At 44.6% G+C, this 25,645-nt stretch overlaps 1 protein-coding gene across 1 annotated transcript in view; it reads left to right on the top strand.

The window, feature by feature from the left end:
• The window catches only part of CEP192 (centrosomal protein 192), a 122,241-nt gene continuing 97,447 nt past the window's right edge, over positions 852-25,645 (top strand). The window contains 8 exon segments of the mRNA XM_021096019.1: positions 852-1,121; positions 5,529-5,579; positions 7,014-7,160; positions 11,341-11,552; positions 15,405-15,503; positions 16,339-16,479; positions 18,131-18,288; positions 19,970-20,120. Coding sequence (XP_020951678.1) covers positions 1,011-1,121; positions 5,529-5,579; positions 7,014-7,160; positions 11,341-11,552; positions 15,405-15,503; positions 16,339-16,479; positions 18,131-18,288; positions 19,970-20,120 — 1,070 coding nt within the window. The 5' untranslated portion in view covers positions 852-1,010.

Below are 25,645 nucleotides of genomic sequence, written 5' to 3'. Positions count from 1 at the left end.
AGCCAGACGCACGCCCGTCTGCGCTGCCCACTCTGGTGTGCACCCCCCTGACCCGCTCCAAGCACCGCGTCAGCGAACAGGGGCAGAGGATATTGAGTCAGGACAGAGGCCTGCTGACAGCAGTCTTAACCTTTGCATCCTCCCCAATTTCTACACATCGACAGTCAGTTAACTTTCTTCAGATGGTGGCGGGAGTCCCAAGAGGCCAAGGGACCCCGTGAGCTCAAAGGGCGGGGAAGAGTGAGGCCTCCGAGGGGAAGGACAGGCTCAGGAGGGTCCCGCTGATTGTGACGAGCCCGGGGCGTGACAGCGAAGCGTAACGGCCTAGGGCGTGGCCTCGCGGAATAGGCGGAGCCGAGGCGGGGCGGGCCTCGTAGGGTTGCTCGACCTTGGGCTGGATCTCTTGGGGTACGAAGGACTGGGGCGTGGCCTTACGGGGCTCTGTTGGGCTGAGCGCGGGGGCACACGGAGTTATGGTGGGCAGGGCGTGCCCTCACGGGGCTTGACGGCCGGGGGGAGGGGTGGGGCGGGCCCCCAGGGGTTTGACGGACATGGGGCGGGGCCCGCGGAGTGTAACAGGCGGGGCGGGTGTGTGGCCTCGCGGGGTAGGGAGGGCCGGGGCAGGGAAGGTCTGAGGATTATGAGGCTGGGGGGCGGGGCCTGGAAGGGAGTCTCACGGACTGGGGCGGGGCCTCGCGGGGTATATAAGGGGTTGGGGGGCGTGGCCTCGCCGGGTATGGATGGCTGGGGGCGGAGCTCGCGGGGTATGACGGGCCGAGGCGGGCCCTCGCAGGGTGTGATAGGGTAGGGGTGGGACCCCTCGGGTATGACGGGCTGGGGCGGGGCCTCGCAGGGAATGACGGGCCGGGGGTGGGGCGCCGCGCAGCCCGGGGCGCGCAAGCAGCACGCGGGAAGCACCGCTGCGCGCGCCCTGGCCCCTGGTCCCAGTGGGCTGCGGTCCGCGCGCAGCCGCGCCTCCCTCTCGGAGGCGGGAGGAGCCTGCCGCAGCCATGTTTGTGGCGCGCAGCATCGCGGCGGACCACAAGGATCTCATCCACGATGTGTCTTTCGACTTCCATGGGCGGCGGATGGCCACCTGCTCCAGCGACCAGAGCGTCAAGGTGCGCGCGGGGCCGAGCCCGGAAGTGGGGCAGGAGCGTGCGGGGCCCGCCATTGGAGCGGAGAGGCGCGTGGAGAGTTCGGTCCTCCCGATGTGAGGCGTACTCCTGGGCACGAGGCCTGGAGGTCGGCCGGTGGGCAGCCTCTGTCTTCCCCCCGGGTATTGTGGGATCACCGTCGCCCGAGGCCGCAGGGGGCGCGTGCTTGTACGCATCACGGCGGCGTGCGCGCCCCCGCGTGGGGGACGCCGGGCGCGCGGGTCAGCCCTTCTCGGTGGGAGCGCTGTGGCTGGCCCGTACCCGGGCCCTGGGTCCCAGAGTCGCCATCCGCGCCGTTTGGGTTTGTCCTCGCGGCGTCCCCGCCCTTCCGCAGACAGGCCGCGCGGTGAGAGCTCGCTCCTCCGGCTGTCGAGTTGGCTTGCGAGGGGCTGGCCCTCCGCCCTCCGTTTGGGTATAGCGTTAATGTCTGTTAACAGAACAGGTTTCCTTACCCGCTGAGTACTCGGTCTTCTAGTAGCTTTGTGCGCCAGCAGTGTTGCAGTGAAAATCATCATTAACTTAGCTTGTTGTATTTCTCCGGTGATTGCCTTAGGCACATTCCAGTAGAGAAATGAGTGCATCTTTTAAAAGCTTTTGAGAATAATCTGTAGATTGCCTTGTTGGGCTTGTATTACAACCGACGTAGAAGAGTATTGTGTTATTATCGTCCATGTCGGGCATCATCAGTGCAGTTCAAATTTTTGTTGTTTTGTTGTAGTGAGTACATATAACAAAATTCTCAACCACTTTTAAGTATACAGTCCAGTGGTATTAAGTACGTTCATATCTTTGTGCTACCGTCACCATCATCCATCTCCAGAACCTTTTGATTTGGCACTGTGCCCATTAAACATTCACTCAAAAGTCCCCCTGCCCTTGGCACCCACCTATCTGCTTTTTGTCTCTGAATTTGACTCCTCTGGGGACTCCTATAAGTGGAATCTTAAAATATTTATCTTTTTTGTGACTGCCTGATTTCACTTAGCATAATGTTTTGAAGTTTATACATGTAGCATGTATCATGATTGCTTTCCTGTAAAGGAAATATTTAAGTTAAACTTAAAAATTTTCAAAGGCTTATTGTTGGAGTTCCCACTGTGGTACAGAGGGTTAAGGATCTGGCATTGCCACACCTGTGGATTGGATTTGACCCCTGGCCTGGCTGGAACTGCCATCTGCCCCAGACACAGCCGAAAAAGGGGGGCGGGTGCTGAATGTTGTACACACCACGTTTTACTTATCACTCATCTGTTAGTGGAGATGGGTTTCCTCTACATTTTAGTTGTGAATAATGAATGCTGCTATGAATGTGGGTAAACAAACACCTCTTCAAGATCCTGTTTTCAGCACTTTTGGGTGTAGATTCAGAAGTGGAATTGCAGGATCATGTGGCAAATCTTTTTTATTAGAGGAGTTCCCATTGTGGTGCAGTGGAAACGAATCCGACTAGGAACCATGAGGTTGCAGGTTCAATCCCTGGCCTCACTCAGTGGGTTAAGGATCTGGCGTTGCCCTGAGCTTTGGTGCAGGCCTGCAGCTACAGCTCTGATTCAAACCCTAGCCTGGGAACCTCCAAGTGCTGCAGGCGCAGCCCTAAAAAAAAAAAAAAAAAAATTTATTGGCGTATATTTCATTTACAATGCTGTATTAGTTTCAGGTGTATAGCAAAGTGAATCAGTTAAACATGTGTATATGTTTATGTCTATGTATCTATCTATCTATCTTTATCTCAAATTTTTTTCCCCATATAGATTATTGCAAACTATTAAGTAGATTTCCCTGTGCTATACAGTGTTCTTGGGGCAATTCTTTTTTTTTGCTTTTTAGGGCCACACCCGTGGCATATGGAGGTTCCCAGGCCAGGGGTCGAATCAGAGCTACAGCTGCCAACCTGTGCCACAGCCATAGCAATGCCAGATCCGAGCCATGTTGGCGACCTACATCACAGCTCACCGCAACACCAGATCCTTAACCCACTGAGCGAGGTCAGGATCAAACCTGCAACCTCATGGTTCCTAGTCGGATGCATTTCCCATGCGCCACAACAGGAACTCTGGGGCAATTCTATTTTTTTTTTTTTTTTTTTTTTTTTGCTATTTCTTTGGGCCGCTCCCGCGGCATATGGAGGTTCCCGGGCTAGGGGTCTAATCAGAGCTGTAGCCACTGGCCTACGCCAGAGCCACAGCAACGCGGGATCCGAGCCGCGTCTGCAACCTACACCACAGCTCACGGCAACGCCGGATCGTCAACCCACTGAGCAAGGGCAGGGACCGAACCTACAACCTCATGGTTCCTAGTCGGGTTCGTTAACCACTGCGCCACGACGGGAACTCCGCAATTCTATTTTTATTTAAAATGGTTTTTTTGTTTGTTTTTTGTTTTGGTGCCCTACCCAAAGAATGTGAAGCTCCCAGGCCAGGGATTGAACCTATGTCACTGGAGTGACCTGAGCCACTGCAGTGACAGTGCTGAATCCTGCAGCCATGCAATGCCAGATCTGAGCTGTGTCTGTGACCTACACCACACCTTACGGCAGTGCCAGATCCTTAACCCACTGAGCAAGGCCAGGGATCGAACTCAAGTCCTCATGAATACTAGTCAGGTTTGTTTCTGCTGAGCCACGACAGGAACTCCTATCATTACTTTTTTTTTTTGCTTTTTAGGGCCACACACGTGGCATATGGAAAGTTCCCAGGCTAGGGGTTGAAATTGGCTACAGCTGCTGGCCTATGCCACAGCCACAGCAACGTGGGATCCAAGCTGTGTCTGGAAACTATACCACAGCTCACGGCAACACTGGATTCCCCACGCACTGAGTGAGGCCAGGGATTGAACCAGCATCTTCATGGATACTAGTCGGATTCATCTCCACTGCGCCAATGAGGGTAACTCATCGTTACATTTTTTAATAGGTTAAAATGTCATCCTGGTGTTTTTTTTTTGTTTGTTTTTGGTCTTTTCAGAGCCTCACATGTGGCATATGGAAGTTCCCACGCTAGGGGTTGAATTGGAGCTGCCAGCGTTTGCCACAGCCACACCAGATCTGAGACACGTCTGCGACCTATACCACAGCTCACGTCAATGCTGGATCTTTAACCCATTGAGCAAGGCCAAAGAAAGAACCTGCATCCTCATGGATACTAGGGAGATTGTTTTTGCTGAGCCACAACAGAAATTCCTGTATCCTGTATTTTTGTGGGTAGTCAGGTTCAATATTTTGCATTTTGCATTTATTGTAGATACAGTTTATCCTTGTTATTTATAAATTCTGTGTGAATTTTCTTATTTTGTAAAATTTATTTTTGCAACCCCAAATCAATACATGTGCTTATTTGTCGACATGAGCAGGGTGGCAAAAAAATTGAAGTTCAGTCATCATCCAGTGTGCGTTCCCAGCTGAGGTTGGAGAGGTGACACTGCCTTAGAATTTGGCTCTTGCTGTAAATAAGTGTCCTCATGTATTTAGTGCTACATTTCGCCCATTTTTGTATTTTCTGGTGTTGATTTCCACCGTCTGGAGGGGTCCCCAGTCGCCATGCTCACGTGCCGCATGGAGGTCCCACATGCAGGAGGCCGTGATGTATCCTGCTGAGGATGTGTGTAGGGGAAGCTTCATTCAGACGTGAGTTATTGTGCTGTTGGCAGTGAGTTTAGTGTTAATGAATCAATAATGTATATGAAATAAGGTTTTTGTTTTTTTTTTTTCCTTTCTTTTTAAGGCTGTACCTGAGGCATATGGAAATTTCCAGGCTAGGGGTCGAATCAGAGCTGTAGCTACTGGCCTACACCACAGCCACAGCAATGCCAGATCCGAGCCACATCTGCAACCAACCTACACTGCAGCTTGTGGCAACACTGGATCCTTATCCCACGGAGCAAGGCCAGGGATTGAACCCACATCCTCATGGATACTAGTCGGGTTCTTAACCTACTGAGCTACAACAGGAACTCCGAAATAAGGTGTTTTTAACAGATACACAAAACAAGATTATGTATTGACTGACAGTCATGACCAGAGGTCCTTATGAACCTCACCTTGTGTTTCCCAGGAGGCGTGGTCAGGTATTTGCTACCTCAGTGTTCATAGCGACATCATAGGACATAACCACCATAAATAACTAGACTTGACTGTAGCTGTAATTGTCTCTGTTACTTGTTAGAATGAAGAGTCCTTGGCCACTCAGTGCTCAGCACGGTGTCTGACATAAGGTTCTCCATAAATATTGGACTGAATGAGTGAATGTTTGCTTACTGGTTATTTTCTTTTGTGAATTTATGTTCCTTTCCTTTGCCCTAGTACTGACTCAGTGTTAATGTTTTGCATATTAATTTGCAGCAATTCTTGGTATAAAATATCTTTTTTTCTTATAGGTCTGGGACAAAAGTGAAAGTGGGGATTGGCATTGCACTGCTAGCTGGAAGGTTAGTATTTATTTTTACAGTGATTTAAAGAAATTGAAACATTTACTATTTGGTAGCATCAGTACTTGCTTTGATGAGAATTATAAAATTTATACTTTTCTTTACATTTTTAACTGTTAAAGAAACAAATATACTTTATTTATTTATTTATTTATTTTTGTCTTTTTAGGGCCGCGTCCATGGCATATGGAGGTTCCGGGCTAGGGGGCCAGTTGGAGCTGTAGCCGCTGGCCTATGCCACAGCAACGTGGGATCCGAGCCGAGTAGTCTGCGACCTACACCACAACTCACGGTATTGCTGAATCCATAACCCCCTGAGCAAGGCCAGGGATTGAACCTGCGTCTTCATGGATGCTAGTCAGATCCATTTCTGCTGTGCCACGATGAGAACTCCCCCTGAAGTGTATAATTTAAAACAAATATCTAGGAGTTCCCATCGTGGCTCAGTGGTTAACGAATCCGACTAGGAACCATGAGGTTGCGGGTTTGATCCCTGGCCTTGCTCAGTGGGTTAAGGATCCGGCGTTGCCGTGAGCTGTGGTGTAGGTTGCAGACGTGGCTCAGATCCCACGTTGCTGTGGCTCTGGTGTAGGCCGGTGGCTACAGCTCCAATTGGACCCCAAGCCTGGGAACCTCCATATGCTGCGGGAGCGGCCCAAGAAATGGCAAAAAAGGACAAAAAAAACCCCCCCAAACTATTTATTGGTTTATTTTGTTCTTTTTTAGGGCCGCAACTACAGCATATGGAGGTTCCAAGGCTAAGGATTGAATTGGAGCTGCGGCTGCTGGCCTACACTACAGCCACAGCAATGCTAGATCTGAGCCGCATCTGTGACCTGCACTGCAGCTCACAGCAATGCTTGATCCTTAACCCACTGATTGAGGCCAGACATCGAACCTGCATCCTTGTGGATACTAGTGGGATTCATTTCTGCTATGCCACAGTGGGAACTCTGTGGATTTTTCTTTATTAGTAAAATGTTAGAAAACTTGAGTCCAGACTGCAATCCTAAATATAAAGTAGCTTTTAAAAGTTAAAAGTTCTATAATTTAACTTTTTATTTATTATTATTATTATTATTATTTTTTTGTCTTTTGTCTTTTTAGGGCTGAACCTGCGGCATATGGAGGTTCCTAGGCTAGGGGTCTAATCAGAGCTACAGCTGCTGGCCTTTGTCACAGCTCATGGCAACGCTGGATCCTTAACCCACTGAGCAAGGTCAGGCATCGAACTTGCAACCTCATGGTTCCCACTCGGATTCGTTTCTGCTGGCCATGACAAGAACTCCTAGAATTTAACTTTTTAAATGTTAAATAGCTTTCTCCTCTTGTTGAGGTAAAAATATCTGTATTCTGTTTCTTCAAATGAAACATTTTATGTGTGAAATATAAATAAACTTAGTTTTTTTTGTTTTTGCTTTTTTAATTCCTCAGACACATAGTGGATCCGTGTGGCGTGTGACGTGGGCCCATCCTGAATTTGGCCAGGTTTTGGCTTCCTGTTCCTTTGACCGAACAGCTGCTGTTTGGGAAGAAATAGTAGGAGAATCAAATGATAAACTGCGAGGACAGAGCCACTGGGTGAGACGTTGGTTGCTGGTGGGGAGGGGAGGGGGCAGGGGGGCGTGCAGGAGCACCCAAGGAGCAGAAGTCTTTCCAGGAATGCTTCAGGTGGTTGGTCAGACCCAGGCCAACTCCCGACCCCCAGGGAGGGGAGAGGGCCTGGAGATTGATGGCTCATCATCTGTGCCTGTGTAATGCGTCTTCCATAAAAAACTCCAAAGGCCCTCTAGGCTGGTGAACAGTGAGATTCAGGGAGAGTAGCACCTGGGAGGGGTGTGGCTGTTCCACCCCTGCCCTACCTTTGCCTGTGTTACAGCCCGGCGGGTTGGCGCGAGCATAGGTAACAAGTGGGGCTTCTTGGAGTCTGAGGAAGGGTGCTCTTGTGGGCTGAACTCTCAGCCCATGGCATCTAGGGCTGTCTCCCAGTGGAGAGTATCCAAAATGAGTTGCTCCTTAGACACCCCACTGTGTCCAAGATTGTCTATTGGGGTGGGGAGTAGCTCCTACTCCCACCTTCCGAAAGTGGAATTGTCACCAGAACCCTTTTATTTCTTTAGGGAAATGTCTACTCTAGGCCTTTGCCCATTTTCTTGTTGAGTTGCAGGTTCTTTATATGTGGATATTAATTCCTTACCAGACATATGATTTTCAAATATTCTCTCCCATTCTGTGAATTGCCTTTTCACTATCTTTTTTTTTTTTTGTCTTTTTGCTATTTCTTGGGCTGCTCCCACGGCATATGGAGGTTCCCAGGCTAGGGGTCTAATCGGAGCTGTAGCTACTAGCCTACGCCAGAGCCACAGTAACACAGGATCCGAGCCGCATCTGCAACCTACACCACAGCTCACGGCGACTCCAGATCCTTAACCCACTGAGCAAGGGCAGGGACCGAACCCGCAACCTCATGGTTCCTAGTCGGATTTGTTAACCACTGCGCCACAACGGGAACTCCGCCTTTTCACTGTCTTAATAGTGTCCTTTGGTGCATAAACTTTTCATGAAGTCCAGTTCATTTTTTTCTTTAGTTTCCTTGTGTTTTGGGTTCATATTCAAGAGTTCATTGCCGAATCCAGTGTCATGGAAGTTTTCTCTGAAAGTCTCCCCCCCACCCTACAGCATATGGAAATTCCTGGACTAGGGGTCAGATTGGAGCTGCAGCTGCTGGCCTACACCACAGCCACAGCAATGTCAGATCCTTAATCCACTGAGCGAGGCCAGGGATCAAACCTGCACCCTCATGGATACTATGTTGGGTTCTTAACCCACTGAGCCATAGCAGGGTCCCCTCTAAAGTTGTCTTTTAGGAGTGTTGTGGTTTTAGTTCTTACGTTTAGGTCTTTGACTCATATTGAGTTAATTTTTTTTTTCTTTTCTTTTTTAGAGCCGTACGTGTGGCACATGGAAGTTCCCAGGCTAGGGGTCAATCGGAGCTGTAGGTGCCAGCATATGCCGGAGCCACAGCAACACCAGATCTGATCTGTGTCTACAACCTACACCATAGCTTACGGCAATCAGATCCTTAACCCACTTATCGAGGCTAGGGATCAAACCCACACCCTCATGGATACTATTCTGGTTCATAACTGTTGAGCCATGACAGGAACTCTAGAGTTAATTTTTGTACATGGTATAAGGGGTCCAGCTTTGTTCTTGTTCATGTCAATATCCAGTTTTCTGGAGTTTGCACTGTGATGAAACTGGGTAAGGATCTGGTCTTGTCTCTGCACTGGGCTGACATGAGTTCAATCCCCAGCCCAGTGCTGTGGATTAAGGATCTGGAGTTGCTGCAGTTATGGTCTAGGTGACAGCTATGACTCAGATTGATTTTTGGCCCAGAAACTTCCATATGGCAGGTACGGCCATTAATTAGAAATAAAAAATCCAGGAGTTTCTGTCGTGGCGCAGTGGTTAACGAATCCGACTAGGAACCAAGAGGTTGCGGGTTTGGTCCCTGGCCTTGTTCAGTGGGTTAAGGATCTGGCGTTGCCGTGAGCTGTGGTGTAGGTTGCAGACGCGGCTCGGATCCCGCGTTGCTGTGGCTCTGGTGTAGGCTGGTGGCTACAGCTCCGATTCAACCCCTAGCCTGGGAACCTCCATATGCCGCGAGAGCGGCCCAAGAAAATGGCAAAAAGACAAAAAAAAAAAAAAGACAAAAAAAAAAAGATCCAGTTACCCTAGCACTTTTTATTGAAAAGATTATTTTTCCCCCATTGACTGGTCTTGGCATCCTCATCGAAAATCAACTGACCTGGAGTTCCCGTCGTGGCGCAGTGGTTAATGAATCCGACTAGGAACCATGAGGTTGCGGGTTCGATCCCTGCCCTTGCTCAGTGGGTTAATGATCCGGCGTTGCCGTGAGCTGTGGTGTAGGTTGCAGACGCGGCTCGGATCCTGCGTTGTTGTGCCTATGGCGTAGGCCGGTGGCTACAGCTCCGATTCAACCCCTAGCCTGGGAACCTCCATATGCCGCGGGAGCGGCCCAAGAAATAGCAACAACAACAACAACAACAAAAGACAAAAAAAAAAAAAAAAAAAAAAAAAAAAAGAAAATCAACTGACCTTGTAGGGAGAGTTTATTTCTGGACTTTCTTATTCCATTGGTATGTCTCTTCTTATGCTATAACACATTTTTAAAATTTTTTTGGGGTCTTTTTGCCTTTTCTAGGGCCGCACCCGTGGCATATGGAGGTTCCCAGGCTAGGGGTCTAATCGGAGCTGTAGCCGCTGGCCTACGCCAGAGCCACAGCAACACGGGATCCAAGCTGTGTCTGCCACCTTCACCACAGCTCACAGCATCGCCGGATCCTTAACCCACTGAGCAAGGCCAGGGATCAAACCCGCAACCTCATGGTTCCTAGTCGGATTCGTTAACCACTGAGCCAAGACGGGAACGCCTCTAACACATTTTTAATTACTGTGGGCTTGTATTCAGTATTGAATACATGCTGTTCATATTGTTTTACAGTTTTGTGTTTGTGATGAGGGGTTGGTCGAGTTGCCTTTGCACTGGGGCTTCTTTCGGCCAACTGCTGCTTGAGGACAGGAAAACGTGGGAAGTTTAGAGAAGAGAGGGGATTTTTCTCGGTCAGTCAAGATGAATCAGCGAACTATAGGTTGGCTTTAGGAGTGGTGGCATATAAAGGATTTTTATTTGACTTAATTATTTATGTTTAGTTAAGTCCACTTAGCATTGCTATTTCAACATTTGTGTTGTGTATTCTTCAGTGGTGTTTGTAGACAAAACTTTGCAAAGATGCTGTCTTTGAAGTTAATTTGATATTCTTTTGATATTCAGACACCTTAAGATGTATTTTAGTAATCAATAGTAAACTGTTAATTTCTAATTTTATTGACATTTTCAGTCAAGAATCATCTAGGTGCCAGAAAATAGCTGGTACATGCAGTGGTGGAATTCTGTAATTATCAGGACAGCTGCTTCGTAGCCTTGGCTTGGTCTCTACTAAACGCCTTCTCTTCAGGGTGGATAGAAGTCCAAACAGGGCCAACCAGCTCTTACACTTGATGGGAAAAGTTGCACACCATCCATTTTGCTCTTAAAGTATCTTCGCTCTTTTACTTTGCTGCTTGTGGCAGGCATTGCATGACAGAACTGCCCGTGTGAAAATTACATTTTCTGGTTTATTGACCCATCTGCTTAAGAAGAGAATACCTGGGGAGTTCCCGTTGTGGCACAGTGGAAATGAATCCAACTAGGAACCATGAGGTGTCAGGTTCGATTCCTGGCCTCACTCAGTGGGTTAAGGATCTGGCATTGCCGTGAGCTGTGGTTTAGGTCGCAGATGGCTTGGATCTGGAATTGCTGTGTCTCTGGTGTAGGCGGGCAACTACAGCTCCTATGAGTCCCCTAGCCTGGGAACCTCCATATGCCGTGAGTGCGGCCCTCAAAAAGACAAAAAAAAGACGGTACTTATATAATTTAATAAAGTTAGACTTTCTAAAGCCACTTTTCTTCTGCCTTAAAGGGAATAATTAGTTACTGATTTGTTGCTGATTGCAAACTGTATAAGTGGTATTTTGCCAAGAACTTTGGAAGAAATTGAGGCCTCCTGGTTTTGAATATCTTACTCAGGGTCAGATACCTAGAAAATGGCAGAGGAGTTCTGATTTCAGAGACTGTGTTCTTTCCACTCTGCCATCCTTTCCTTCTGTATGTGATATGAATTAATATTTTTTTCAGGTGAAGAGGACAACGCTAGTGGACAGTAGGACATCTGTTACTGATGTAAAGTTTGCTCCTAAGCATATGGGTCTTATGTTAGCCACCTGCTCAGCAGACGGTATAGTAAGAATATATGAGGCACCAGATGTCATGAACCTCAGCCAGTGGTCTCTGCAGCATGAGGTTTCCTGCAAGCTAAGCTGCAGTTGCATTTCTTGGAACCCTTCAAGGTAAGCTCACACAGCAAACCTCTGGAGATATAAGCCTAGTCATTATTTCATTTAGAACCTGGTGGTTTATTTTTTTTTTTTGGAAATGCTTTTCTTAGGTAGTCTTGTTTATTACTTTAAAAAATATAGTCGGGAGAAAAAAAAATATATATATATAGTCGGAGTTCCCGTCATGGTGTAGCAGAAACGAATCCCACTAGGAACCAAGAGGTTGTGGGTTCAATCCTTGGCCTTGCTCAGTGGGTTAAGGATCCGGTGTTGCTGTGAGCTGTGGTGTTGGTCGAAGATGTGGCTTGGATCTGGCATTGCTGTGGCTTTGGCGTAGGCCGGTGGCTACAGCTCCGATTAGACCCTTAGCCTGGGAATCTCCATATGCTGCAAGTGCAGCCCTCAAAGGACAAAAAAATAAATAAAAATAAATAGATAAAAAATATAATAGTTCCCAATATGGTTCAGTGGGTTGAGAACCCAACATAGAATCCATGAGGATGCAGATTAGATCCCTGGCCTTGCTCATTGGGTTAAGGATCTGGCATTAGAGCCAAGTTGTGGTGTAGGTCTCAGACATGGCTCGGATCTAGTGTTGCTGTGGTTGTGGCATAGGCTGGCAGCTGTAGCTCTGATTAGACCCCTAGCCTGGAAACTTCCATATGCCAGAGGTGTGGCCCTTAAAAAAAAAAAAAAAAAAAAGTGGCATTGGGACAGTGTTGGACAGCTTGATCATTGGCTGTGCTAGGAAGCTGCCTCCGAAACAGCTGCCCTTCGCCTGTGCCATTCTGGGCCTGGCTGTTCTGGGGCCTAGCTGTTCTGGGGCTGGCCATGCTGGGCTTGGCCCTGTCTGAGGCTATGGCCTTTTCTGACTCTGCCATGAGAGGCTCTGTGGAGGTCACCTACCTGTCCCTGCTGCTTCAACTCCAGGTCATGTCCGGTGCTGGAGTATGCTGAGTACTGGGATTTTGCTTTGTGGTACAATGGGTTAAAGGTCCAGCATTGCTTCACTGTTGGGTGGGTTCAGTTCCTGGCCTGGGAACTTCCACGTGCTGCAGGTGTAGCCACACACACACGTACACACACACATCAATAAATAAAAAAGAGCGAAGTAGCTCTTTTTGCTTTTTCTGCCCTCTCATTTCCAAAGTTTTTTATATTGCTTGTATACTGGCGAGATTTACAGTATTTGTATTTACATGTATTTACATTCTATAAATATTTAGTACAAATATAAGGGGTTTGTCTTGACTACAAGTCAATTCCAAAAATTAAGTACCAAATTTACAAGGTTAGATTATGTAAATATTCATTATAGATGCAAATGTAGTCTATTTTGTGAAAATTACTGTTCACTCAGAATAATAATGGCATTAACTCTTAATGGGTGCTCCTTTCCCTTTTTTGCTTTTTAGGGCCACCCCTACGGCATATGAAACTTCCCAGGCTAGAGGTTGAATCAGAGCTACACATGCTGGCCTATACCACAGCCACAGCAATGTAGCTGTGGCAATGCTGGATCCTTAACCCACTGCGCCAGGCTGTGAGCCTGTGTCGCAGTGCTCCAGAGACATTGCTGATCCTATTATGGCGTAGCAGGAACTCCCTTGCTCTTCTGGTTTTAGGGATACTACGTTTATCTTTTAAGTTCTAATCATCTCACTAGGGTCCTTCTTAGACTTTGTTTAGCCCAGTGTCATCTGCCAGCCATGTGAGTTTTCTGGTTGCATTTCTTTTTTTTTTTCCTTTGGCTGTGGCATGCACCTGTGGCATGTGGAGGTTCCCAGACCAGGGATCGAACCTGCGCCATAGCTGTGACTGACCTGCGTCACAGTGTGGCAACACCAGATCCTTAACCTGTTTCATTACACAGGAACTCCCTGATTGTACTTCTTTAAATGAATCAATTCACGATTGCCCATGACTCATTACTATTGATTATTTGCTTATTGCTTAGAGGTTGGATCTTCTAGAATTATCTCCTCATTGAGAGTGGTTGAACAGAAAGAGCTCCCTTAGCATTTGCTCTGTCTGGTCTGCTTCCTGTCTTCCTGGAATTCCTGCAGATTTCTTGATTTCTGAGGGCACCTGATTTCCAGTGCTGTTGTGGTGTTTCATCATTTCCATGGAGCCTAGGAAGGAGATGATCAGTCTACTGTATTCAGTTTGAGACTTGGGTAGTTTTGCTCACTATTCAGTTGTGAGTCATATTGTGGAAAATGGGTGAAATGTGAGTATATTATTTCTGGGTATACAAATGAGGTAGCCTCAATTCAGTTGTTATCTGGATGTTTTATTATTTATTTTTTAGAATATTTTAAAATGACTCTATTTTCAATCATCTTAGAATATATTAACTGTACTTGTTCTTGCTCAAATATTTAACCTTGTTTAAAAAAAGTTGGATTTGTAGAACATTGGAAAAAGAAATTGGAGTTCCTATTATGGTTCAGTGGAGACAATCTGACTAGTATCCATGAGGACGCAGATTTGATCACTATCTATTCACTCAAAGGGTTAAGGATCCAGCATTGCTGTGAGCTGTGGTATAGGGCGCAGACTTGGTTCGGATCCTGCATTGTTGTGGATCCTGCATTGTTGTGGCGGTGGTGTAGGCCAGCAGCTGTAGCTCTGATTCCACCCCTAGCCTGGGGCTCTCCATATGCCTCGGATGCAGCTCTAAAAAGACAAAAACAGGATTTTCCTTCCTGGCTCAGCCATTAACAAACCCGACTGGGATCCATGAGAATGAGGATTATTTGATCCCTAGCCTTGCTCAGTGGGATAAGAATCCAGCTCGGATCTTGCATTGCTGTTGCTGTGGCCATGGTGTAGGCTGGCTGCTATGGCTCCAATTTGACCCCTAGCCTGGGAACTTCCATATGCTGTGGGTGCGGCCCTAAAAACCAAAAAACATCACCCCCCAAAAAAACCCCCCACCAAAATTTGTGAGGTACAGAAACTACTATGGAATTTATATCCCTTTGAATAGCCAAGAATCATAAGTAAAGTGTAATTTTATTACTGTACTACTTTTCAGTTTACCTGGTATTTTTCTTATCTCAATGATATGATCTCATTAACCAAAGCTTTATTACTAGTGATAAAGATCTAAACCTTTTTTTTTTCTCTTGACTTTTGGAGCCATGATGGGAACTCCAAGATCTAAATCGCTAATCACATTTTGTTTTTGGCTTCATGAGACTGACAAGACAGATCTTCAGGAAGAAAAACTTTTTTTTTCCTGGGTTCATTACTGCTACACCACAACGGAGTTCATTCTAACTCTTGAAGTGTCTTTAAAGAAAAAAAAATCAGGGGGAGTTCCCATCGTGGCTCAGTGGTTAACAAATCCGACTAGGAACCATGAGGTTGTGGGTTCGATTCCTGGCCTTGCTCAGTGGGTTAAGACTCTGGCGTTGCTGGGAGCTGTGGTGTAGGTTGCAGACGCGGCTCGGATCCCGTGTTGCTGTGGCTCTGGCATAGGCTGGTGCCTACAGCTCCTATTAGACCCCTAGCCTGGGAACCTCCATATGCTGCGGGAGCAGCCCTAGAAAAGGCAAAAAGACCAAAACAAAACAAAACAAAACAAAAAAAATCAGCTTGAAACCTTTTGGGAAAAGAGCTACTTTCTATTTCAGCCATTAAAAAAAAAAATGTGGAAAATAAGGTGAAAGGCTGTGATCCCAGTGCCCATGCTGAGCAACTTGGGGACCCACCTCCAAGCTGTGGTGTGGCAGGCTCTAGTCCCAGCAGTGACATGCTGCTTGTGAGTTGCAAGAGCTTCTGGATGCAGTTTTAACCCTCTACAAGTGTGTATCAACATTCTAATCATGTGAGATCCTTTTCCCGCTTCGTTTCCAGCTCTCGAGCTCACCCCCCCATGATCGCAGTGGGCAGTGATGATGGTAGTCCTAATGCAATGGCCAAGGTGCAGATTTTCGAATATAATGAGAACACCAGGTCAGTACTGCTTTGGCTTAGTTCTTGTTTTCAATTGCTTTTTTAAAAATGTTATTTCATTATTTGTTAACTCAATTATGCATTATTCATCACGTATTTGCTGCTATCTTGTGATGTGCTAGGTTCTGTGCTTGGCTCTGATAATACTAAATTGAGTGACTCGGTAATTGATCTCCCAGTGTGTACCACCATGCAGAGAAAGGAAAAATGAAAAATAGTGATTAATTTTATAAACTTTGAGAATCAGAGTGTTAAGAGTTTATGGCTAGGGGAGGAGGCTAGGAAGGTTTATTCAAAAGAAGACCTATAGGAATTCCCGTTGTGGCACAATGGGTTAAGATCCCAATTAATATCCCTGAGAATGCAGATTCCATCCCTGGCCTTGCTCAGTGGGTTAAGGATCTGCCGTAGCCTCGAGCTGAGGTGTAGGTCACTTGGATCTGGCCTTAGTGTGGCTGTGATACAGGCTGGCAGCTGCAGCTCTGATTCAGCCCCTAGCCTGGGTTGAGCTGCTTTCCAGCCTTTCTTTGTGCCTTCCTGCCTCTGGAGGCTCTGGGGCTGCCTGGCTGGGCAGTGGCACTCTAGCCTCAGCCTGTGTCTGCGCACGGCTTCTCCTCTAATGCCTGTTTCTCTCCCACCCTGAGCTCCTTAATATGTCTGCGAAGGCCCCTCACAGATCACAGTCCCAGTTTCTGGGGTTAGGACTTGGACATGCTACATACTGCAGAGGTAATACTACTTCATTGTGAGCACGATGAAAAAAATTCAGTACCTAGATATGTGGATTGTAAAACTTCACTTCTGATTCTTTTGACATAAATTGTTTTTTCACTAGGAAATATGCCAAAGCCGAAACTCTCATGACAGTCACAGATCCTGTCCATGACATTGCTTTTGCTCCAAACTTGGGGAGGTCATTCCATATCCTAGCCATAGCAACCAAAGATGTGAGAATTTTTACACTGAAGCCTGTGAGGTGAGTTTTTGAAATAGTTACTAATTTTGAATGTTCTCCTGCCTCTTGATTGTTTTTATTTGTGGGGGAGAGTGTACAGGAGTCAAATCAGAGCTGCACCTGCTGGCTAACACCACAGCCAAAGCAGCGCCAGATCCTAGCCACTTCTGTGACCTATACCACAGCTCATGGCAACACTAGATCCTAATCCACTGAGTGAGGCCAGGGATGGAACCTGCATCCTCATGGATACTAGTCCGGGTTCATTACTACTGAGCCACAATGGAAACTCCAAGAATAGATTCTATTTTTTTTTTTTTTTTTTTTGTCTTTTTAGGGCCATACCAGAACATTTGGAAGTTCCCAGGCTGTGGGTCAAATTGGAACTATAGCTGCTGGCCTTTGCCCCAGCCATAGCAACTGGGGATCTGAGCCGAGTCTGTGACCTACACCACAGCTCATAGCAATGACAGATCCTTAACCCACTGAGCAAGGCCAGAGGTCGAACCCACATCCTCATGGATCCTAGTTGGGTTCTTTACCGCTGAGCCACAATAGGGATTCCCAAGAATGTTTTTTTTTTGTTTTTTTTTTTTGTTTTTTTTTTTGACTTTTGCCTTTTTCTAGGGCCGCTCCCTCGGCATTTGGAGGTTCCCAGGCTAGGGGTCTAATCGGAGCTGTAGCCACCGGTCTACGCCAAAGCCACAGCAACGCCAGATCTGAGCCTCGTCTGCGACCTACACCCTAGCTCATGGTAATGCCAGATCCTTAACCCACTGAGCAAGGCCAGGGATTGAACCTGCAATCTCATGGTTCCTAGTCGGATTTGTTAACCACTGAGCCACGACGGGAACTCCTGTATTCTTTTTTTTTTTTTTTTTTTTTTTTGTCCTTTCTAGGGTTGCACCTGCTGCATATGGAAGTTCCCAGGCTAGAGGTCTAATCAGAGCTACAGCTGCCGCCTACACCAGGGCCACAGCAACTGGGATCTGAGCCGCTTCTGTGACCCACACTGCAGCCCACGGCAATGCCGGATCCTTAACCCACAAGGCCAGGGATCGAACCCGCAACTTCATGGTTCCTAGTAGGATTCGTTAACCACTGAGCCACGACAGGAACTCCCAGTTATTTGTTTTTGCTGCGCCACGACAGGAACTCCGATTCATGTTTTCTTAGTTATGCTTTATTTAGGCAGATTACTGAAAATGAAACGGATCCTCTGAATGTAACTGGTTCTCTAAATATTTGAAGGAATGGGAGATGCCAGTCTACTTGGGGAAAGTTAAATTAGCGCTGAGACATTCTTGTGAATATCCTGTTTAGTTTAGCTTTAAATTTGGAATTTTAATTCCACTGTTTTCTTTCCTTTTTCCCTTCTTTCCTTACTCCTATTCTTCCCTTCCTACTGCTTTCCTTTTAAAATTACTTAATTATTTTGGGGGAAAATCCTCTTTAGACACTGAATGTCTTTTATGTGGTAGGATCATGCCAGGTATTGGGGAGTCACAGGAAAGTGACACGGCCTGGCTTTCAATAAGCTAGTGAAGGTAGGGGTGTGGATATGCACGTTGATGTGGTATGGGTGTGAGACCATTTTTTTTGTTTGTTTTTTAATTTAGAACTCTGTGTGTGGTGTGTACACAGAATTCCTCAGACACTTTTTTTTTAACAGGAAAGAACTTACTTCCTCCGGTGGGCCAACCAAATTTGAAATCCAGGTGGTGGCTCAGTTTGATAATCATAATTCCCAGGTCTGGAGAGTGAGCTGGAATATAACAGGGACAGTGCTGGCATCATCAGGAGACGATGGCTGTGTCCGACTGTGGAAAGGTAAGATTGCAGTGAAGGAATCATTGCTTTAGAATTTTCACTTGGAAATGAGAACTCTGAAATATTTGGGAAAAAAATTATCTATAGTTATTTTTAATTATAACGTTTCAAGTCTTTATCAGTTTACCTAGTTCATAGCAGCTATTGACTAACCGAATTAAGTTTCCATGTGGAACAAAGTATAACTAATTGTAGCAATGGATAGTATCTTCAGCAGACACTGTCTGCTACATGTGAAACTTGAGCAACTTCTCTATACGCTCAGAATAAAGTCATCTCCTACTTGATGAAACAGTTGCTTTAGCCAGTTAGCCCTTCCTAGGAGAAAATCCAGGGTCTTCCCCACTTCTCTACAACCCTTAAAAGTTAAAGAATCTTGAGGCCCCTGATTCTAAAAGTTTCTTTCAAATTCCTGGCGGAGAGGCTGCAGTTTGTTCGTTTTTTTTTTGGTTTTTGGTTTTTGGGTTTTTTTTGGTCTTTTTTTTTTTTTTTTTGCTATTTCTTTGGGCCGCTCCCACGGCATATGGAGGTTCCCAGGCTAGGGGTCCAATCGGAGCCGCAGCCACTGGCCTATGCCAGAGCCACAGCAACACGGGATCCAAGCCGCATCTGCAACCTACACCACAGCTCACGGCAACGCCGGATCGTTAACCCATTGAGCAAGGGCAGGGACCGAACCCGCAACCTCATGGTTCCTAGTTGGATTTGTTAACCAGTGCGCCATGATGGGAACTCCTGAGGCTGCAGTTTGGGTGCTGAGGCATCAGCTACACTTGCCATGGATGTTTGTCCACTGGGCAGGGGGGTCCTGGGGATCTATGCACCATTCTGGTCAGTGGTGTCCCATGCTTTGGATCCGAAGTTGGGCTGAGTTCACTGACCACAGGAGTCACTCTTCCCAAGGTGCAGTTTTAGGGTGGAGCCAGCCTAGACCTCTTTCCCTGGAGGTCTTTGCTGCCCCGCCCAAGCCCAGCAGGCTCCCTCACGTGGATTTCCTGGGTTCAGTGTCTGCATTGACCAGTGCTGCATCCTGAACAATTAGGCGAAGTTGGATAAGCCACTTAAACCCCAGAGGTTGTCTTCCCTAGTCCATGGGAAAGTTAGATATCTGCATGACTGAAGCTTGCTTAACCAAGAAGGTGACGCTATTACCCACACATTGTAATTGAAATTCATTATAATGAAGACAGAATTAATTTGATATTAATGTAATCACATGGTAACTTGGAGAATTGTCTGTTAATATTTACCTTGAAAGGAAAGGAAATGGATGATGAAAGCTTTGTTTGTTTGTTTTTTAATAGCCACACCCGCTGCATGTGGAAGTTCCCAGGCCAGGAGTTTAATCTGAGTTGCCACTGCAACAGTGCTGATCCTTTAACTCGATGTGCCCGAGCTGGGGATCGAACCCGAAGTCAGATTCTTAACCCATTGGGCCACGTGAGAACTCTGAAAGCTTTTTTTTTAATGAGTTAATTTTTTTAAAGCTTCAAAAAATTATTGATATATATATATGTGCGTGTCTTATATAAAAAACATCTTTACCATTTATCCAGAGCGATGTGTAGCCCGTAGGTCTCTTTTATTTAATTGTAGTTTTGTCATTTGAGGACAAGGACACAGACGTAGGCTCCAAAGCATAGTATTAGCTGTGTTCATGTGTTGACCACTTTCCTTTCAGCTAACTATATGGACAACTGGAAGTGCACTGGGATTCTGAAAGGTAACGGGAGCCCTGTCAGTGGGAGTTCTCAGCAGGGAAACGCAAATCCTTCCCTAGGTTCAAATACCCCAAATCTGCAGCATTCACTAAATGGATCTTCTGCCAGCAGGTAGGCTGTTTTATGAGAAAACTAGACATTATCTTCCTTTTAAATCATTCTGGTAGCTGTACTAAAGATGTGCTGTTTCTTGGATTTTAAGCTTGAATGAAGAAATTCACATGTAACTGTGACGCTAGAAAAAAATGCACTTAGGTGGCTCTATATGTGGCTTACTTGGTCTTAATATTTACAGGTAGGTTCTGAGGCTGTTAAACCAAATTGTTTTCTGAAATGTAGTGGTCTCTCAGAAATGCCTATAACTCTGTAAGATTTTACTTTGCTTTGAAGTAGTGAGACGAAGAGGAAATGCTGGACAACACTGGGGCTTTAGTCCAGAGGAACATGAGTGTTGCTAGTGCTGGTAGGGTAGTCTTTGAGTCAGGTGAAAATGAAATTTTAAGTAAAAAACACCAATCAAGGCTTTGTAGAAGAGTGAGTTAAAATTTTTTTTTTGGTATGTGCGTTTCAAACTTTCATGGAGAGGAGTTCCCGTCATGGCACAGTGGTTAACGAATCCGACTAGGAACCATGAGGTTGCGGGTTCGATCCCTGCCCTTGCTCAGTGGGTTAACGATCCGGCGTTGCCGTGAGCTGTGGTGTAGGTTGCAGACGCGGCTCGGATCCTGCGTTGCTGTGCCTCTGGCATAGGCCGGTGGCTACAGCTCCGATTCAACCCCTAGCCTGGGAACCTCCATATGCCGCGGGAGCGGCCCAAGAAATAGCAACAACAACAACAAAAAAGACAAAAAGACAAAAGACAAACTTTCATGGAGATTATAAGAGGAAATGGTAAAATTTTGAGTTCTTGATTTTTAGAATTTTCAGTGTATTTTAGATTCTCAGTAAAGAACGATGTCATCTAAAGAGTCATCCTTTTGTTTTCATATTCAAGTTTCAAATGTGAATTTGTAAGGTAAAGTTATTTTACTCTGACTTTGTGAGTAATTGGGGATACTGTCCAGGAAACATCAAAGCACAGCTATAACAAGCTGTCCTGTGGTTGTCCTGTTGTGATAAAGTACATAAGAGAATTGTATTTAAAATGTCCTCAACTCGTTTTATATTGTTATATTTTTATAAAGAAGTCCTACTTTTTAATAAGTATTTGCATGAAAACCATTTCAGGTTACTGTAGAAGATAGCAGATTATAAAGGTTATTTCACGAAGCAGAAGATACTAGTGTTGATTGTGTTTTAAAAATCTGGGTTTTGGGTGCTGCCTGTACTGCATATTTTCTTTTGTAAAGAGCTTTGACCTCTTGATCTGTGTTCTTATTGTGCCAATAACCGTGTGCGTTAGATCTGTGATGCATTTTCCCTTCTCCATTTGTATTATGTCCTTTAACAGAAAGCACAGCTGAGTACCAGCTAACTGGAGTAACTTTGCTGTTTTGCTGCTTGTTGCATGCACACAGGAATGGAAAGCGAGCTCCTTTTCCCCTTCCCCAGCGCCGTTTGACCTCTCCCAAGATACACCAGCAGCCTGCTTACTACTAAACGCAATCCAAAAGGCCTTTAAAAATACAGTGTATATCATTTTTTTTGTACTAGCCAGTTTATTGACACTATTTGAAACTTTTGAAATATAAACGGAGAGGCTTTTTGTTGAGACATTGTCACCAAAACAATTTTTTGAAATGTTTCTGAAACTAACATGGGTTTTAAAATTAAAGGATTGTTACCATCCTCAGTTGTTGGGAGGAGGGAAAAATATCACTTTATTCCATTTGGAGAATATTATTATCTATAGGTGTATGACTTTTATTTTCTAAAACAGTAAGCTAAAATGAATTTTTATAATTTTAATTTGAAGACTGAATAAATATTTTTCATAAAGATTGTTTTGAGTGCTAATTTGTTTACCTTTTGTAGAATTGGTTTATACATGATAATCAGTACAGCTGTTATTTCTTTGTAATATTTAAAAAATATTAGTGAGACTAAGAGGTGTAGTGAAATGAAAGTAACTTGACTGTATAGTTTGTAGCCAAATTAAACATTTGGTATTGCTTCATTTATAATCTGGTGGTAAAATGAAAACACCTTTGTAAGTTCTTGATTCATACTCACTAAAGATATTTCTAATATGTGCTTGTACATTTTTATGGTGTGATTCCGGGGCTTAAGTTTTCCTTCAAGTCGAATTTGGACACATTATTTAAGAAGCAGTTAAAATTTAGCTAAAACTGCATGGACAGTAACCTCCACATTCCATGCCCCAGGATCTTCTTGATTTTGTTGGCTGCTTCATTTAGTTCATGTCTCCTGATGACAAAGCTAGAAATCTTTTTTTGCAAAATTGCTTAAGTATTACGGGTAAGTCATAAAATGGCGGAAGACTAAGAGGACATATTTTTTGAGCCCTTTTACTTATCAAAATTTTGTACTATCCTAAGATTTCTGAAGAAAAACAGTTAAGTATGTTCAAAGATCATGTTTCTTCAAAAGCACGTTGCAATAGCTGGCTATACTCTGTGATCGTCTCTCTGAATTGCTTCTGGGTATCATGTATTGACTAAAAAACGTGCTGCTGCTGCTACTGCTGCTACAGATGAAGCGGTGCTGAAAGAGAAAGCTTACTTGATTTGTAAATTACAGTGCAGGGTCAAATGCGTCTCTGAGAGATTAAGAAATGTTTTAAATTATAAAATTAACGTCTTTTTGTAACATTCATACTGAGAATTTCTTTTTTTTCTTTTTTTTTTTTTTTTAGCATTTTTAGTTTAACAGATTGTATTTCTTTTTTCAAGTTTCTATACTTGCTTAAACAAGCCTGATTTGAGTAAGGGTCTTGATTTTGCTGTTATGTTCTGTTAGTTTTGGCATGAATATACTAAAGCTTTTTTTTCTAGCATGTGTTTTTTCCTCTTTGGTTCTCTTTGTATTTACTCCTTTTCTCTTTTTCTTCTGTTTTTTCTTTTTTTCTCTCTCTGTTGTTTTGGTGTTTTGTTCCTGTCTTCGCTGTTTCAGGTGTTTCTTTCCCCCTCTGGACTCCCCACGGGCTGCATGGAGCCGGCCCAGCTATGCCCAGCTCCCTCCTCCTCCTCCTCTGGTAGAGCACTCTTGCGCTGCTGACACTGCCAGCCTCCAGTATCCTCACCCTCGCAGACCATCTCTCTCTCGGCCTCTTAATCCCTTGCCTGAGAATGAAGGGGTTTAAAACACTGATTTAACACTTAAAGGCCTTATTCAAGTGCTTGTAAATGCTTTCATTCTTGGCTTTTTGTTTTTCTTCATTTTCTTTCAGAAGATTTTTCTAATTTAGGGTCTGTCTTGCATGTACTACAACCAGAACATGGTGTTTGGAACCTAAATGTGTTTGTGCTTCCACATCAAAGGAATAGTTGCCTCGTTGGTTGATAACCTTTGATGAAATATGAGATGTGTACACACAACAGTGACTCTGAGAGTTAACACACAGTAGCTGACTTCAGAACCTTTGGTGAAATACGAGAGGTGTACACATGACGGCCACAGTAGCTGGCTTCAGAATGCCTGTTCTGTACATTTTATTTTGAACTGTCACGGTATTAAGTTTCTTGTGATTTGTCATACTGGTTAATGTGAAAGCATATCATTACAAAGATCATTATAAAGTTCACTTTGCCTTTGAGACATATTAAGAAATGTTCTTAATTTTACAGGCTAATGTTGCAAATGACTAGTTTGTAAAATAAATCATTCCTGTGTATAAAGCAGCAAAACTTAATATGGACTGTTTGGTCTTTTTTTTTTTTTTTTGTTTTAAAGGAGACTGCCTCTTTTACTGCTTGGAATTACTGTTTAAAACTTTTGTAATTATTGTCCAAGTAGATTCTTTAATAAAATATATTTTTAAAGATATGAATCTGTTGCCTTATAAAAATAGAATGTATCCTATTTGATGGTTGGTAATGCTTTTATCTTCTTAAAATATCACGTTGCTAAAACAAACAAAAAATCCAAACAAATTAAGGGCTAATCATGGCATTTATTTAGAAAGGAGAAAGTTATATGTAGACTAACATCTAGAACTGAAAAATGTCCGCTTTCAATCTAATATACATTAGATTGTATTCTAAAATGGTATTTTATTTTTTTGCTTTTTAGGGCCTCATTCACAGCATATGGAGGTTCCCAGGCTAGGGGTCCAATAGAAGCTATAGCTGCTGGCTTACACCACAGCCACCACAACGCCAGATCCGAGCCACATCTATGACCTGTACCACAGCTCATGGCAACGCCAGATCCTTAAGCCACGGAACAAGGCCAGGGATGGAACCCACAACCTCATGGTTCCTAGTCAGATTTGTTTCTGCTGAGCCATCACAGGAACTCCCCTAAAATGATATTTTAAAATCTGAAATCAGAATATACTTGACAATGACTGATAAAATGATTAAAACTGTGGGACTAGTAATATTTCAGTTTTCTCAGGAATTCTCATGGCTAGAGAAAGATGTAATTGGAACAGCATGTCTGTAAGCTAATCACACATAGATATAGTTGTAAATGTATATTATAACTTATAACCCAATTTTCTTTTCTTTTCTTTCTTTTTTTTTTTGTCTTTTTGCCTTTTCGCCTTTTCTAGGGCTGCTCCTGTGGCATATGGAGATTCCCAGGCTAGGGGTCGAATTGGAGCTGTAGCCGCAAGCCTACGCCACAGCCACAGCAACACGGGATCCGAGCCACGTCCGCGACCCACACCACAGCTCGCGGCAACGCCGGATCCTTAACCCACTGAGCAAGGCCAGGGATCAAACCCACAACCTCATGGTTCCTAGTTGGATTTATTAACCACTGCACCACGACGGGAACTCCCTAACCTAATTTTCAAAGACTCTTTCCTATCAGTGTCATAACCCTTGAGCAAAGGATAAATAGCTTCTAAGATACATTTTAAGGAACATGTGAGTTTTGTATGTCTAGTAATTTAAATGTTTTGTATGTAGAGTTATCTTAGCATTCCAATGTAAGAAAAAAGCTCTTTCTAAATAATTTTCAAAGGTCTTCATTCTGTTAAAGAATATGTTTAAGACTAGTGGACTTGTCTAGTTTCATAGTAACAAGGATCTCACTTTAAGCTGGGATCTAGCTCAGGATTAGGATTCCAGGTCTTTGAGATTTCCAATCATAGAGGCACCTGGGATAGGATGGTAGAATGAGTTGACACAGACTCTTCAATTCAGTGAATATTGGGCATCTTGTATAAGATACTGAGTCAAATAATCAGAGATATGTAAAAGGAGGTAGTTTGTATACATTCACTCTGATGGAAGAAGGCATTTACAGAATTTACAAGGGGGTAATGAGGATTCAGCTTCATAGTAAAGGTTGAGCAGTACAGTAGGCATTACATTGATTTATTGGAGCCAGCAGGGTTTGGAAGGGATGTGACATCTCACGGAGAAAGGTAGAGTCCAGGGAGATGGTCCAAACCCAGAACAGGATGGGGTGTGTTCAGGCAGGAGGATGTGAGTATTAGTCTCATGAAAGAATAAGATTCATCTGGGGAGCAAGTGAGATTTACATTGTAGAAGGTGTCTGTGGTT

Source organism: Sus scrofa, chromosome 6 (assembly GCF_000003025.6).
Source record: "Sus scrofa isolate TJ Tabasco breed Duroc chromosome 6, Sscrofa11.1, whole genome shotgun sequence".
Lineage (NCBI taxonomy): Eukaryota > Metazoa > Chordata > Mammalia > Artiodactyla > Suidae > Sus > Sus scrofa.
The sequence above is the reverse complement of the archived record's forward strand: the minus strand, read 5'-3'. Positions and strand labels throughout refer to the sequence as shown.